Below are 15,400 nucleotides of genomic sequence, written 5' to 3'. Positions count from 1 at the left end.
TGTCACAAATTTCCAGGACTGGGAGAAAGTCAATCTTTCCTGCTGACAAATCGGTCTATTTTACTGAATAATATGATCTGTGCCATCCATCCATTTCTTTTCTTTGTGTCAATTTCTAGGAAGCACAGAACCTTTGTTTTGACTTTGCTTCTTTTAGCAAAGGTTTCCTGGGAAAAAAAATTATTTTTCTCTCCTCTTAATCACCTGGTTCTTGTCTTTGTCTCTTTTGTTTGTTTTATTTTGTTTTTGTTGCAATTTATATGGAATCTCTGTTTAGGATATGAATGAGCTCAATCAAATACACTTTATAAATTGGGGGAGTATGAATTTTCTTTTTAAAAGCTAAGTTGTTGGGGTGCCTGGGTGGCTCAGTCGGTTAAGCGTCCTACTCTTGATTTTGACTCAAGTCATGGGCTTAGGTCATGATTTCGCGGTTCTTGAGTTGGAGCCCTGAATTGGGCTCCATGGCTTAGGATTCTCTCTCTTGTTCCTTCTCTCTCTGCTCCTCCCCTGCAGGCGTGTGCTCTCTCTCTCTCTCAAAATAAATAAATAAAATAAACTTACAAAAAAAGCTAAGTTGTTAACTTTGATTGGCAAGCTTCCCCCCACCCCACATCAACCTATCTTGAAATGGAAATAAAGTTCTTCTAATGAAACACTCAGAGAACACTAGCCACTATGGAGATATCTGGGGAATATGAACAAGTAGGAAGGGGTAGGCAGATTAGAAGGCCACAAAGGACAGTGTAGACAAAAGGAAAGAAAAACATACCACTTTTGCTTATAGTACTGAGGGAAATACTAGACACAGAGGAACAGAAGCTGTACAGACACGGACCGTGACAAAGCTGTCAGGAAAAAAAAGAGAAAAGCATTTTTTTTGCCAGAAGTTTCAAGGTCAGATGCAATTTATAGTTGGAAACAAGCATTTCTTTACCACCTTTCCCAACTTTAAGATCCATTGCTTGTTATTTTTGTTTCACTCTCAGATGTGATCACCCCTTGCAAGCGAGGCATCCCTCTTGAGTTTTTAATTCCCATCACCTCTTAATCATCTGAAACCACGAATAATAATCCCTCATTGAGGAATCCTAGCCAGGAAGATAAATGATCTCCAACGTAAGTCCATTAACCAATGTTTTTGGCTACTCTGGAGAGTTTAAAATGTGGGTAAAAGGAGGGGTGCCTGGGAGGCTCAGTCGGTTAAGCGTCCAACTTTGGCTCGGGTCATGATCTCACGGTCCATGAGTTCGAGCCCCGTGTCGGGCTCTGTGCTGACAGCTCAGAGCCCGGGGCCTGCTTCGGATTCTGTGTCTCCCTCTCACCCTGCTCCTCCCCTGCTCACGTTCTCTCTCTCTCTGTCTCAAAAATAAATAAACATTAAAAAAAAATTAAAATGTGAGTAAAAGGAAATGGAAAAGAAGAAAAAAGAAACATGTGGGAAATGCACTCAGAAGAAAACATTCATGTGATACATTTCAGGCTTTGTGAATAGTGTGGATAGTGTTCGGCCATTTATTTAAAAAAAATTTTTTTTTTTAACATTTATTTATTTTTGAGACAGAGAGAGACAGAGCATGAATGGGGGAGGGTCAGAGAGAGGGAGACACAGAATCTGAAACAGGCTCCAGGCTCTGAGCTGTCAGCACAGAGCCTGACGCGGGGCTCGAACCCATGGACCGTGAGATCATGACCTGAGCCGAAGTCGGCCGCTTAACCGACTGAGCCACCCAGGCGCCCCAGTGCTTGGCCATTTAAAGAGACGAAAGGAAACACATTTTTAGTGAGTGGCTACTATGCATGAGGCACTATCAGGAGATTATTCAAATTGTCCCCCTCCCTCAATTATTCCATAAAGAGCACATCTAACTTCTGGAGGGGGCCACGGGTAATAAGCTAGATGTCCAGGTCCAGCGTGAGAGTTGATGGATGCTGGGAAGCCAAAGAATAGCGCTTGGCTTTCGACCACTTGATTATGTGTCCCTCCCAAGTACCGTGATTAATGAATATCCAGATTTTGTGCACAGCTTTATAGAACATGCTGGCTACATGCCAGAAATCATGGATAACTTGCTGGTGGGGTAGAGGATCGAGTTTTACCCAGTTCTGCACATCTTCAGGAGGCCCAGCCTGTGTAGAGGCAGTCTCCATCTTGATGAGCCAGGCCCTTAGTCCTGGCGTTCCTCTGGAGTATGGTGCAGAGACCCCTGGTGGCGGAACTGTGGGACTCCGTGTCACAGCCTGGGAGTTGGGACGTCCTACATCCCGGACGGGAGTGGCAGCAAACCTAGCGGAACGTCGCCCGCTGTTCCTTACTGTCTAATAGGTTCCATCTGTTCTAGAAAACCAGTAGCTCATATGGTTTGGCTAAACATATCTGAGAACTTCGGAAATCACCTGGGTTCTCATCTTCTCTTTTGTTTTTTAAATAGATCTTTCCCCAACCTGATCTCTGTTTGGAGAGGCACGGAGTGTTGTACGCGGAGGAGGGAGCAACTCAGCGCCATGGTGGTCACGAAAGAGAGGAGGCATTTACAGGCCTCCTGGCACCGGAGCTAAAATGGGCACTTCCTATGTACTGGCAGCGTGGGCCGCCTCCAGGAAGGTCTTACCTGCTCATTCATGATTGTGGAGAGTTCACTGAGCATGTCCTTATAATGGGACCTCAGCTCTTCCTGGTACTCCAGCTGATCCTCCTTGATGAGGCGCTCATTCACATCAAGGGCCTGTCCACACGCGTCCGCAAATTGCCTTTGGGGACAGCAGTCAGCAAATTAACGGCCAGCCCCAGAAAGCGGCAACTCAAAGCCCGGCCTCGGTGAGACTCTGCTGCCTTGGAGAGGGTCGGGCGGGTGGCTCCTGCCTGAAGGAGTTCCAGAACATTCCGACAAAGAAAAGCTTACCTGAATATTTCCTTCAGAAGTTTTACTTGGTTGTCAGGGTATCTCTTCGCATTGGTTTCTTCAAGGAAAGCTCGTGCGTAGGCCATCGGCCCAGCGTTAACCTGTGGGGGGAGAAGAGAAACGTCTGAGGAGAAACCCATCTCCCCCTTGGCTGGAGCCTTCTCCACAGCTAGAAGGAGTAGCTTCCATCATGCAGCGCTCACATCCTCTCATGCTGCTGTGGGGTCCACCGATTTGTTACCTGTCTTCTCTGCTGTCCCCCCACTCAGAAGTCAGTAAGTTACTGAAGGATCCCGCTGCGTGCTATACCTCACGGTACCTTCTCTCAAACGGTCACTTGTCCCTCGTTTCACATTTTTTGTCACGTCTGCCCTCTGCTTGCACCGTTATTTTCTTACTATCTTTGAAAACTAGACTCGTTTTGATTTACTCACGTTGAATTTTAATATCTGTGAAATCAAATGTGTGATGTACTATTTATTTATTTATTTATTTTTTCTATTCACATTCAAGTCAACCCTTCACTATTAATGGCAGCCATTCGCGTATGCACCCCCCTGGGAGTCACTGTTTCACCGGATTCCGCTTAACAGTCTGGCCTAGATTCTGGCCGGAGGAGGCATTGATCAGATTTGCCGAATGAATGCACGATGCCAGGACCCACTCCTGCTCGCACACATGCGTAGGCTTCCATTCACGAAGGAGTCCGTACCCTTTAGTGCTTATGGTCTCTTCATGTGACTGTGGGGCTTGGAAGGAATAAGGTCACAGCAGAAGGAAGCTAACACTGTATTCGAGCTGCCTTCAGATGCCCGTGCCTGCCAGGTATTGCCAGCATGGCACAATGAGTAAACATTCTGGATGCTCCCTTTCGTGCCCCCCGGTCCAACGTCCACCTTCCTTGACACAGCTCTATGCTGAGAGAAGCTGTCCCGTTTGGAGGACAGCAATGGTTCTTTTGCCTTCCGGCTTAAAAAAAAAAATTATTATTACTATTTCGAGTCAGCCATGGGGACACGCAGAAAAGGTGGGCGGGGAAGAGGAGAGCAGGTCAACATCAGGGTCGGCCTCACTGATTTTTCCTTTTTGCCTCGGGCTCCTATGTAGCTCCACACGGCATTGTTATGGGCCTGCCTTTGTTTAAAATTTTAACTCTTTGCTCATTATAAATTGTTGGCATCGCACAAATATTATTCTATCCTGGGTACTGAGGTTTTTGATGCCCACTTACATTTTGTGCCCGAGGTGAGTGCCTCACCCGAATCTCCCTGGTCCCAGCCGGGCTGGGTTTGTTGGCCACAGGGTTTCCTCTGTGTGGTCCTCTATCTGGCAGAGGTGGCCTCAGCAGCTGGCTCTCCCAGCTCTCGCTCTATTCAACCCACTCTTGTCTCCTCTCCAGCTCCGGATCTAGGGGCGGGTAACAGCCCCTCGGTCTTGTCAGCTCCTGTGCCCACCTTGTTGTTTGTCCTAAATACTGCTTATACCTCTGCAAACAGTCTGTTTGTTCTCTTTTCTTTAATCACCCACAGTGAGCAGGCCATCTGCTGCTTCACCAGGCCCCTGACACTCAGATAAATACCGACACACATCTTGTGAACCAATAAACATTTTTAAAGGATTTGTTTCTGAACACGTTCGTGAGGCTCTCACGGACAGATATTGACGAGACAGCCGTATTTGTCATTCATTCATTCATTCATTCGTTCACTCATTAGATTTTCGAATATAGAATAGAGTTTATGCGGAGAAGATGGGAAAGGAGGATTTTATTTCAGCTAAACTTAAAGAAAAGAAAAAAAGGTTCGTCTCCTGGTGTTCGCACTGGCAACAAAACAAAGTTTTCAAGACTCAGAAAAAGTTGCGGATGGTATCAGAACAGAAAAATGGCTCTCACATCCTCTGTCAGAAATTTCTAGGGCACTTGGTACCAGGTGCCACTGGCTGTGTGTGTCTCTGCTCTGGACAATGCCTACCTTCACGCTGACACTTCCTTGGACTTTGAGCTGCAGTCTGATCATGTCCACCTCGTCCATTGTGCAAAGCTGATTCAGCTCAGAAACTTTCTTGGACATCTCGTCAATGGCCACTTCGATAGGATTCAGTTCTGTGCTCGACTGGCTTATGACTTGTATTCGCTTCTTCACGTAGGGGAACAAGTGACTGGCTGCACGAAAGCAACGCGAGAGAATGTAAAGCCTGAGGGTTAGGGACGCGTCCAGGGTACCCCTGAAGGTCCGGATGATCTTGTATCTCTCTTTTGGAAAATGTTTATTTATTTTTGAGATGCACACACGCGCACGCACACACACACACACACACACACACACACCGTGCAAGCGGGGGAGGGGCAGAGAGAGAGGGAGGCACAGAATTGGAAGCAGGCTCCAGGCTCCTAGCTGTCAGCACAGAGCCCCACGCGGGGCTCGAACTCACACACCGCGAGATCATGATGTGAGCCGAAGTCGGTCGCTTACCCAACTGAGCCACCGGGGCCCCCCTTGTATCTCTTTTTTATACACAGCACATTCCACCCTGCACTTTTTCTGCGTATGTGAGTTATTTTTTCTCCTGTATACCATGGTGTCTAACGTCTCTTAGGTTTTGGCCCAACTAATGTTGCCTGGCTTGCTCTTACGCACCTGGCTGGCCAACATGTCCTCGTTCTATGGGCTGGATTAAGGCCTTTACAGTCTCCAACCACTGAAAAGATTACAGTTTCCCTCACAACTTATAATTCAAATAAAAACGACACTAAAGCACACTAACGAATGCTTCCGTCTCCACCAAATAGCAATAGTTATAATCTCTTTGTTCCGATCGTTTACGATAAAAGTGCTGAAAAAGTTTCCCGGAAGATGAATGTGTCCTGTCATCTGGATGTCGCTGCTATTCTTGTATCCATTGCGCTATCCAGGACTGCTCATCAAGATTCTTCTAGAATACCCTCGTGCGTCTTTCTCCTCCGTCGGCCTGAGGGGCCCCTCCCGCGTATTCCCATTTTCTCTCTCATACTCTGCTCACCTGAACGTCTTGCTTTACTTGGCTCTCTCCTACCAGACCGTGAACCCTGAGGGCAAGAGTCCTGTTGCATTTGTTTCAGCTCCCAGAACGGCGCCCGGCACCTAGCAGGCGCTCACGGCACGGTTGCTCAGGAAGCGAGAGGCTCCCCGGCTCCTAGAGTAGCTCTAGACAGCGCTGGAAGGGATGTGGGAGGTCATCCCCTGCGTTCAGCTGACACGTGAGGAGCCCCAGCTGCAGAATGGTTTCGAATCTTGCCCCAAGCACACAATTCTGAGAGCTGCTAACCCTCAAGTCACCGGGGGTGAGCTCAGGGAGGGACGAGAGGTTAAGTTCAGAGCTGTTCCCGGGACACCGGCACCATGACCTTTGCGGCCCTGACGTCTACAGGGAAGGGGCGGATGAGGTAACCGTAGGGGCGGTTTCTCTTCTGGTTGACTTCCCAAGGGGGGGACGCCAGCTCTCCCCGGCCGGCATTCCTAATTTCGCACACGTCGGGTGGCTGTCCGCGAGACTGCGACCACCCCCGCCCCCCACCAGGGGGCGCGCGTTGCAGCCAGCGCTCCGCCCGGCCGCGGGCGGCACTTACTGGTCAGCACGGTGCGCCTCTTGCACTGCTCCTCTACCCCGCCGTGCTTCTTGCCCGACAGCGTAAAGGGCGTCTCGAAGACGAAGCGGTTGATGTTGTGGTGCATCTCGAAATCCGTCTTCCGGTCCTCGATTTCCTTTTCCTCGAAGAATGGTGTGACATAGGTCACCTGGATGTAGGCATATTTGGGGTCCAGATCCTTGGGGTTTACCTGGGTGGACGCGTTAACGGGGGAAGAGAGTGGTGAGCCGCAGGTGCTCCGGGAAGCGAGCAGGGCGCTCGGCGTTCCCCCCGCTGGCACCCTGCCGGCCTGTCCCTGTCCCCGTGGGGAAGAACAGGCAGTCGGATCCTTTCAGAGGCTGGGTGGCCCTGGAACCACAGAAAGAGTAACTGGCCGGACTGCGGTCAAGCGGCCAGATGGTGGCAGAGGTAGGACCGGAGCCAAACTTTCCGGTAGTGACGTTCTTCCAAACATACACACCTGGCTAAGGCGTTTCACTTATAATCCTTTCTTTTCTTTTTAAGTGTTTATTTTTGAGAGAGAGAGGGCAGAGAGAGAGAGAGAGAGAGAGAGAGGCAGAGAGGGAGACACAGAATCCCAGGCAGGCTCCAGGCTCTGAGCTGTCAGCACAGAGCCCGACACGGGGCTCGAACTCACAGACCACAAGATCATGACCAGAGCCGAAGTCGGACGCTTAACCGTCTGAGCCACCTAGGTGCCCCTCTTTTCTTTCTCTCCTGTAGTGAATGTCCTCACTTTTGTCTAGAACACAAGCTTTTTTTTCCTTTTTCTTTTTATGTATTTTTGAGAGAGAGAGAGAGAGAGAGAGCGCGCGCAGCAGAGGAGGGGCAGAGATAGGGGGACAGAGGACCTGAAGGGGGACAGAGGACCTCTGCGCTGACAACAGCGAGCCCGCAGTGGGGCTTGAACTCACGAACCATGAGATTATGACCTTAGACTAAGTCGGACGCTCAACCCACTGAGCCACCCAGGCGTCCAGAGAAAACAAGCTTCTTAAGAGTGGAAATATATCTCCTTGTCCTTCTATGATTCAGCCATGTACCTAGACCTGGGCTCGGGCTTGTAAGGTAGAAGGGGGTTCTTTGTTGGCTGAGTGGATTAACTGGTTAGCCTGTCTCATGATTGCAAATATATTTATTTTCAGTTTCTCTAATACCTTCTCTTATCTGCAATAAGTCATCCTATATAATTTCTTCACTAATTCTGCTTTGGTGAATAAGCTTCAGAAATAGCAAGCAGGCTAGGGGTCCCAAGAAGAGCCAGGGAATTTTCAAGGTTGGAAGAGATGATTCTCAGCCTCTTTTCTAAAGATTTCTGGAAGAATTTTTAAACTTCTTCCAGCTTTCTCCATCTGTTTACATACTCACTGCCTATCTGATTCCAGAAATTTGAGGAAGCTCATGAACTTATTTATGATGTTCCTAAAATTATACTGTAAGATGAGTATAACTGTATCTACTTTACAGATTAAAAAAAAAATTCAGAGTGGTTATCTAGTTTCTCCAAGATGGATCACCAGCTGATAGAAGGTGCCATGATAGAATGAAGACTGCAGATGCCTGCCACTAAATTGGGCATTTTTCTCATCTCACTAGGAACCCTATGTTTCCTATTTAGGAGTGCCACCATGAGGGTGATTCGAGTTCTTTCCATCTTTAAGGGGAAGGGGATCTTACCTTTCAAGCTAAGGGAGAGAGTGATGGGCACATTGTGACAATTGTACCCAGACCCAGGAATCTCATGCCCCGATCCCTCCAAATACCAGCTGAGTAAAAGAGGAGGGGAGAAAAGAGACCTTTTCTTTGGTGGCCCAACAGCGGCCTCCCCACGTGGGCACCAACCTGCTTTTTGAGATGCATTCCTCTGCTATACTTTTCTGTCCAACCTGTGTTGCAGACACCTGCCATTGTGTCCCCTTCTCATTCCTCCCTGGCATCGCCTGTGCCGGGCTTCTCAGAATGCCCTCTGCTTCCGGCAGACGGCTTCTCACTCTGCGATCCCCAGATCAGACATCCTTCCTCCGTGAAGCATTGCCCAGCCAAGAATGAGCTGCTCAGGGAGCCCTGAACTTTCTCCCTGTGACTTAGACCTGTCTCCCGAGGAACTCTCTGGGCTCTATTTAATTAACCATTTGCATGTAGCCGCCTCTTCTTAACCCCGTGTGCACCGTGAGCTCTGGAAAGAACAGTGGGCCCCATCACTTTAACCCTTAGGTTGCTATTCAAATGCAAGTAATCTATGGCAGAAGTAGAGAATTTGGTAACTTGTTTCTAAGGTTACCTAAATGTTACTCAAATAAACACACGTAACATTTTTGACCAAAAAAAAAAAAAAATCGCCAACCATCGAATAAACAAACAGCCAAAACCTCCCGTGTGGTTGAGGCAGGTTACTTTGCAGTCAGGCAGAAAATGAAAACCTTAACAGATACAGCTAAAAAAAACTTAAAAAAAAGGAGTCGGTTATTCACATGTGCATGGATGCTGATTTTCCTTTACCTTGTTGGAATCCTGGATTATCTTCACATTGTCTGCACCAAATTTATCCGCATAGAGCTTGAGCAGTCTTTGAGAAATCTCCGAGAGGCCCGTCAGCTTAGGCTCTTTGTAAATATACTCCTTACCTTCCTCCTCTTCAAAAAAGCCCTATGGGAAACGCACAACGAAACACCAGTTTTATTAGGGCGCTCCAATTGCAAATCACAAACACAAACAAAAGCTATTTACTGAAATAATATATCCAGTCTTCGGTTGTTATCCAAGCCATGGGTCAGCACCCTATGAAATTGAAAGAAAAAGTAACGTAAAGAAAACAAAATATCATGTTAGAATCGGCCAATAATGAAACACTCCCCACCAGGCCAAAGACCCTCCTGAGATAACCTTACACCTGTTTTCTCTGTTTGCAGAAATCCATGGTTACACCTGCTTGCACGTATTTTGGGAGAAGAATGCCCTCATGTGGCAGCCTGGGGTAGAACACAGAGTCTGGAGTAATTTTTGGCCTTTTTCATAAGGCCTTCTTCACGTCTTTGGCACGAGCAGAGGAAACTCTGTATGTCATGTAAACGTACCTAGAGGTACGAGTCGATATGCACCCCACATCACGTCAGATGCAAAGCCACAAGTCTCTGGATCGTTGTCCTAACAGGAATGACATATGGTAGGTATGTTCCCAAGTGCTGCTATTTTAAAAAGAACTGTGATATGTCTTCAGACGCCCGATGCAAGCATATGCAATTTCATTATTCCATTTACTTTGCTAATAGGTCTTTTACAATCCTGCAAAGCTAAAATAGGGGATTGAAAACAGTAACCATGCCATCATGTTTATGCCATAGGAGCAAGGAGGTTTCAGCCTCTGTTAATTTTATTTGTCTGGTTTGAAACGGGGTGGGGGAAGGTAAGATTCTATCATCTGAGGATAACCAAGTGAGGCAATCTTCACATCTCCTTCTCTTTGAAGAGACACAGCATCATCTTTCCTGTGGAATGCATGTGGCCTCAGAATACTGGATTAAGTGGGGAGTTAAGAACCTAGGCTCTCACGGTTTCTTCTGACTGCAGAGTTTACCTCATGAAAATGGCTTTTGAGGGCCAGGTGAAGATCCGGAGGTCAGAAAGAATCTTAGCTGTACTTTTTCTGCTTTTCCCATTTCTGACTAAAAAAAGAAATATTCATTGTATGTAAAACACACACGCAGCAAGCATTCTAATGCTGTACTTTTGGCTAACGTGAGGTGATTGATCTAAGAGTAAGGATTAAAATGCACAACCATATGGTGCTTTATGCTTGCAAAGCACTTTTGCCAGGTTAAGTCTGACCATGTGAACAGGATCCTTCGTTTCGTAAATGGGCTGTAACTAAAGACGATGAACTCGTTCATCAGCAGAGTTCTTGGCAAGCAGGTAATTGCCTGTTTCCTTGTGCGTTTCCAGAACTGACTTTGGGCTTTTCAAAGGCAGAGAAGTGTCTTGTCCAACAGTACATGTTCAGTGTTCAACACAGAGCCCGGTCTTTAGGGGAATTTCACTCTACCTTCGTTTAATGAATAAGCAGATGAATGAAATAGTTCTTAGAGGGCATACATCTTCAACATGTGTATTTGCACCGGGTATAACTGGAAAAGATTCCATGGATTCTAATAAAGATGTTTTTATTGAACGATTTTTTTTTAAAGAATGGTCAAGACGAAACACAGCTGAATATAGGAGTCCCTTGACCCCAAACTGCTAAAAAAAAGTGTCTTAGAGTATTGAAAGCTCAACACGTGCTTCACCGTCATTCCTCAAGAGTTGGTAGGGGTAGTGAGGTCTGGCCCAGTTCCCACATGGCTTCCAGCCTGCCATGATTTTTCTGTCTCTGTCTTTGTGAAGATTTGTCTGGTTCAAGGTCAGAAGTTAGTGGCTAAAATCGACAGACTGACACATCAGAGAAACAGGACTTCTGAGGCCATCAACCAGAACCCCCACAGGGCAATCGCTACAGCCGCATTTGCAACTTCCTTTTCAATAAGAAAAATGTCTCCAAGTTTCAGGAAAAGATTTTCTCACCACGCTGTGAAAACTAGCACAAAGAGACATTTTCACTGTGAATTTTTCTCCACTGACAAATTTCTGAGTCCAGGGTTAGCAGCAAGGGAGAGGTGGGAAGCAGGATTTTATTGTCATTACTCTGACCGTTGGCTCTGGTCTCAGTCATGACCTGTGACTTCCTTTCATCCCTGCTCCTTGATCTGCATGATGGAAATAGCACAGACTCAGAAGTCTAGTGGGAGACCCCAAGAACAGTGCCTGGTACACAATAGGCCCTTGGTGTGTGTTAGTGCTGATGAGGAGGACAGCAATAACAAAGAAAAACATTCCGTGTCAGCAGAGCAATCTGAGCTCTGACTAGCATGCAGGGAAAACAGCTTAACTGAGTGTGGAGTGCTTAAAAATACACATCTCCAGCTGCTCTGCATGGCAACTACAGTCTTCCTTATTATTATGAAAGGTCTATTGACGCTGATTTCAATATCTTGGTAAGTGACCGATCAGAAAGAAATTGTGATTATTTACTCATTTGGCCTGAAAATAGACACCTGTTGGGACTACTTTCTGTAAGAAGTAGAAAGAAGCTGGAGTGGAAGAATTAAAAATTTCATCTGCCGTCTTCTGGGGATCACGCAAGGGCTTCTGGAGCCAGCTCAATGGCAGTTCTGAAAATAGGGGGAACGTGTGCTTACCTTTTACCCAGAGAAACTATCAAAGCATAGCCCACTGAGCCACAGGACACTGTCTGAGGGAAGTTTTCAATTTCTAGCTCTCTGAAATAAATGATTCATCAGTAGGGACACAGGTGATGACAACCCAGGGGTCGTCTGTCTTTTGCTTCCGCCCCAAGGTTACGAGTAAACTGCCTTTCGTGGCAATGGGAAATGTGATCTCTGCATTTCCCTTGCTGGTTTGACTTGCTAAGTGTCACAGTACAATGCGATACATATTCTGAGCAGTCGTTGTGAGGAAACAGCACATATTCCAGTTAAACAAGGACTCTGAATCAGCGCAGTTAACAACCATGAGTTACGAAGCGTGCAGGCGATAGATGATGATAAAAATATACTTCAGTGGAACTGGTAACTAAAATTGACTCCTTATTAGACGTTTCTGAAGATTCTTCAGAATCCACAAAGCCCCTGCATCATTACGGGGAATGTCAAATATAAGCGTCCCTGCTATTCTACTTAAGTATTTTGAAGTTCACAAGCAAAGGAATGCATTCAAAGAGGAACCTCGTGTATAAATGTGGGTCAGAAAGTATTAAAAGGCTAGATGCTAAGCTAAGCTACAAGAATGCAGACATTTTCATAGAAACGCAAACCTCTCTCTCGATATATATTTTAAATACATATGTGTTAAAGATAGATCTCTATATATTTTAAACACAAATTATAAGTATTAAAAATATATTCTATATCAATGACTTTCATATACATGGGGAGCCAGAAGGGTGTAGCACACGACCAGAAGGTGGTTTTTCAAACTACACATCCGCCTTCTCTCCTCCTCTTAATCTCTTTTCTGTCAAGTTTCTGAGACACATCTACACCCATGCAGGCAAGATGGGGAACCATGAAATCTGTATCTTTTGGCCAACGGAAGAAACAGTCCCCAAGCCTTTCATTTGTACATTCCAAGAGCATCTGGCTGATATTCTAAGTTATGCAATGGGTATTCCACTTGCTTGCTTTCACGCTAAATGTCAGGGCCTAAGTATTTCATTGATTACAGGTGGTGTTTGATCACTACTGCTGTTTCATCAGTCTGGAAATGAATACATCAGGGACACTCTGGAGGGTGCTTTATATAGGCCGCTCTGAGTAAAATTTCCACAGTCAATGACGTCAGGTGTTGCATTTGAAAATCCATGTTATGCAAGACTTGCGTTCTTAAGGCCCCCGCCATGAAAAAAAGGAGTTTCCAACTTGTTTTCTATTATCTGCCTCCTTGCAGACATAATAACTACACTAGCCAATACCATGTGATGAAAGCACTACCCACACGGGACGCTAAAATATTTACCGGAAGGCCTTAGGGAGGCAAAGAGCCTATAGCGTATTATATTCCCATAATCTTCGTAACATGATTGCAAGACATGCCAATTTGGATATTAAAAGATGAATTTTACAGGGACCTAAAGTGCCATCATGAAAAAGAAATTATTTCTGACTACGGGGATTATGCTAATCAAGTAGTTAAGAGTTTATCGTAGATCTTTAGAACTTTCATTCTGCGCACGTTCAGGGAAATGTTCAAATCGAGTTAGTAGCTCTTCATCATCAAGTGTGAAGTGATGTGCACTGTCCACGCCTGTTCGAGACCTGTTCACACTCTCCACTTGGGGTCCTGGGACAGCTTTTTGAATTTCATCTGAACAGTGATGAACGAGGCTCTACATTGCCGTGTATCAAGACGACCTCCATTAGGTTTTGTTCAAAGCGGGCTGGGGTTTGGGCTTAGAAAGTACCACGCTTAGGCATGTACCCAGGTCTGCAGATTTTCCAAAACACGTTTAAGCTTAGGTTGGAACTTTTAATGCAAGACACTTGAGAATACTGGCAGCGTTAAAAGAGAAAAAAACCAAGTGCACAGTCAGCACACGTTATTGAGGAATCTGCAAAAAGAACAAAGGTCATTTGAAAGTAGCTCTTTCCAGACCTTCCCCACTGCCCCCCTCAGTCTATTTAGTACAAGGGTTTTCAAGTATTCTTTTAGTAGGTGAGTTAAGGACCCATGGCCCCAATTTTATAAACGAAGGTAGAAAATACTGGTAGGGACACGGGGAGGGCTTAAAGAATTACAAAAAGGTATGTACCGGTCAGACAATGTGTGGATAAGGAAAGAATTTGTCTTTCCAACTTAATCGACAATAATTATGTTGAATCATTTTTGTAGGTACAAAATGATTGAATATAGGCACATTCACTTGGTTCACAGAATGAGAAAATTCTTCTGTGTTCCAGAGCTCCAGGTGCCGACATGATATTTCTGCCTCTGCTGCCTTTCCAAAATTTCTTTCTTTTCTCTTTCTTTCTTTCTTTCTTTCTTTCATCATTTTATTTTTTATTTTATTTTTATTTTTTTAAATATGAAATTGATGGTCAAATTGGTTTCCATACACTTCTCTTCACATCTCAAGAGACCTACTCTGCCCTACTGGGTAAAGATTTAGCCCACTGGTCATCTTTTGTGTTGGGTATCGAGACCATCACCTCTGCTCAGAGTTCCCCACCAAAGACAGCCCTATTTCTCTACGACACTCGTACGGAAAGGAGGAGGGTCCGATCAGGAGACTGGCAGGGTGCCCATCAATGACCACTGCTCCAACCTCTAAGACTCTGACCACCATGCCCTTTATAATCAGCTGTGCGTCACAGTGGTCCGAAATGAGCAGACAATCTCCAACACTAAGCCTACTCTACACGCCCTGCAAACGCGTGGTGCTCGTATTTATCTGAACGTGCGCTGGAGTGTATGCGTGTTTACGTAGGTTTTTAAACTACATCTCCCTTTGTGCGGAATGATAATACACACATAAAATAAATGATACATTTTTGTAATTCAGATAACTGGAATAAACACAATTTAGTTCGGGAAATGCCGGATGACTCCAAAATGAATGGAAGCAGGATTATCCCAGCGTCGTCCCCAATGTTGATTTGCACACAAAAAAGTTACGGTTCAGTAAAACCATATGGAGGGAAGTGTGAGGATTATTAGGGCATGCAAATGGAGAGAGAGAGAGAAAACTTACCACAGCCTGGAACCATCAAGACCAAAGGAAGAAAAGAATAAACATCTGCATTAAAATCTGGTAGGAAAGCAGCATGTTTTATTTCTACCTGGTCAGTACGCCTAGATTAGATATGGGCTGGAGAAACCATCAGGTGGGCAATCTTGTTTTCACGACCGGACTCTTAATGGCAGTTTATTACTTGTTCATTGGAAAGACGGCCCGAAGGATTGTAGATGCGAATCTTGGTTAGCTGAGTGCACACCGTGTGTGCCACTTCTCTCCTGCTCATTTGGTCTGTGGCCACTCCCTAGAAACCCTGTTTTTCTCCTGAAATCCCTCCATGCCCACATTCCCTTCTCGATGGGGCGTCCTGCCATTTTCTTTTTGCTAATGTTTCCCTGAGGTCAAAAATTGTTTCTTTTCTCCATGATATTCAAGATACCCTTCCCTTATCTTTCTCCTTCTCTTCTGCGGATTCCTACGCTTTCTCCCTGCCAATGTACGTGTCACTTCAAATAGTTCTGTTTCTCTCTCATGTCCACGTTTAGTCTCTATCCGTGGGCCATTTCCACCTGCTTTGTCCATCTCCAT

At 45.7% G+C, this 15,400-nt stretch overlaps 1 protein-coding gene across 10 annotated transcripts in view; it reads right to left on the bottom strand.

Moving 5' to 3' along the window:
* DOCK10 (dedicator of cytokinesis 10) overlaps positions 1-15,400 on the bottom strand; it is a 266,202-nt gene that overhangs the window by 3,196 nt on the left and 247,606 nt on the right. For 7 of the 10 annotated variants that reach the window (XM_053904308.1, XM_053904300.1, XM_053904301.1 and 4 more), the window contains 6 exons: positions 9,031-9,177; positions 6,511-6,721; positions 4,877-5,067; positions 2,904-3,004; positions 2,613-2,751; positions 773-848 (listed from right to left, as the gene is read on the bottom strand). In XM_053904308.1, coding sequence (XP_053760283.1) covers positions 773-848; positions 2,613-2,751; positions 2,904-3,004; positions 4,877-5,067; positions 6,511-6,721; positions 9,031-9,177 — 865 coding nt within the window. Of the gene's footprint in view, positions 1-772; positions 849-2,612; positions 2,752-2,903; positions 3,005-4,876; positions 5,068-6,510; positions 6,722-9,030; positions 14,834-15,400 lie in introns of those variants that run through there. The other 3 variants (XM_019445767.2, XM_019445762.2, XM_053904311.1) reach the window with 2 other exon arrangements.

The sequence above is a fragment of the Panthera pardus genome, unplaced genomic scaffold (assembly GCF_024362965.1).
Source record: "Panthera pardus isolate Hobbes unplaced genomic scaffold, ASM2436296v1 HiC_scaffold_10, whole genome shotgun sequence".
In the NCBI taxonomy this organism is placed as follows: domain Eukaryota; kingdom Metazoa; phylum Chordata; class Mammalia; order Carnivora; family Felidae; genus Panthera; species Panthera pardus.
This window is presented reverse-complemented; position numbering and strand designations above follow the sequence as displayed.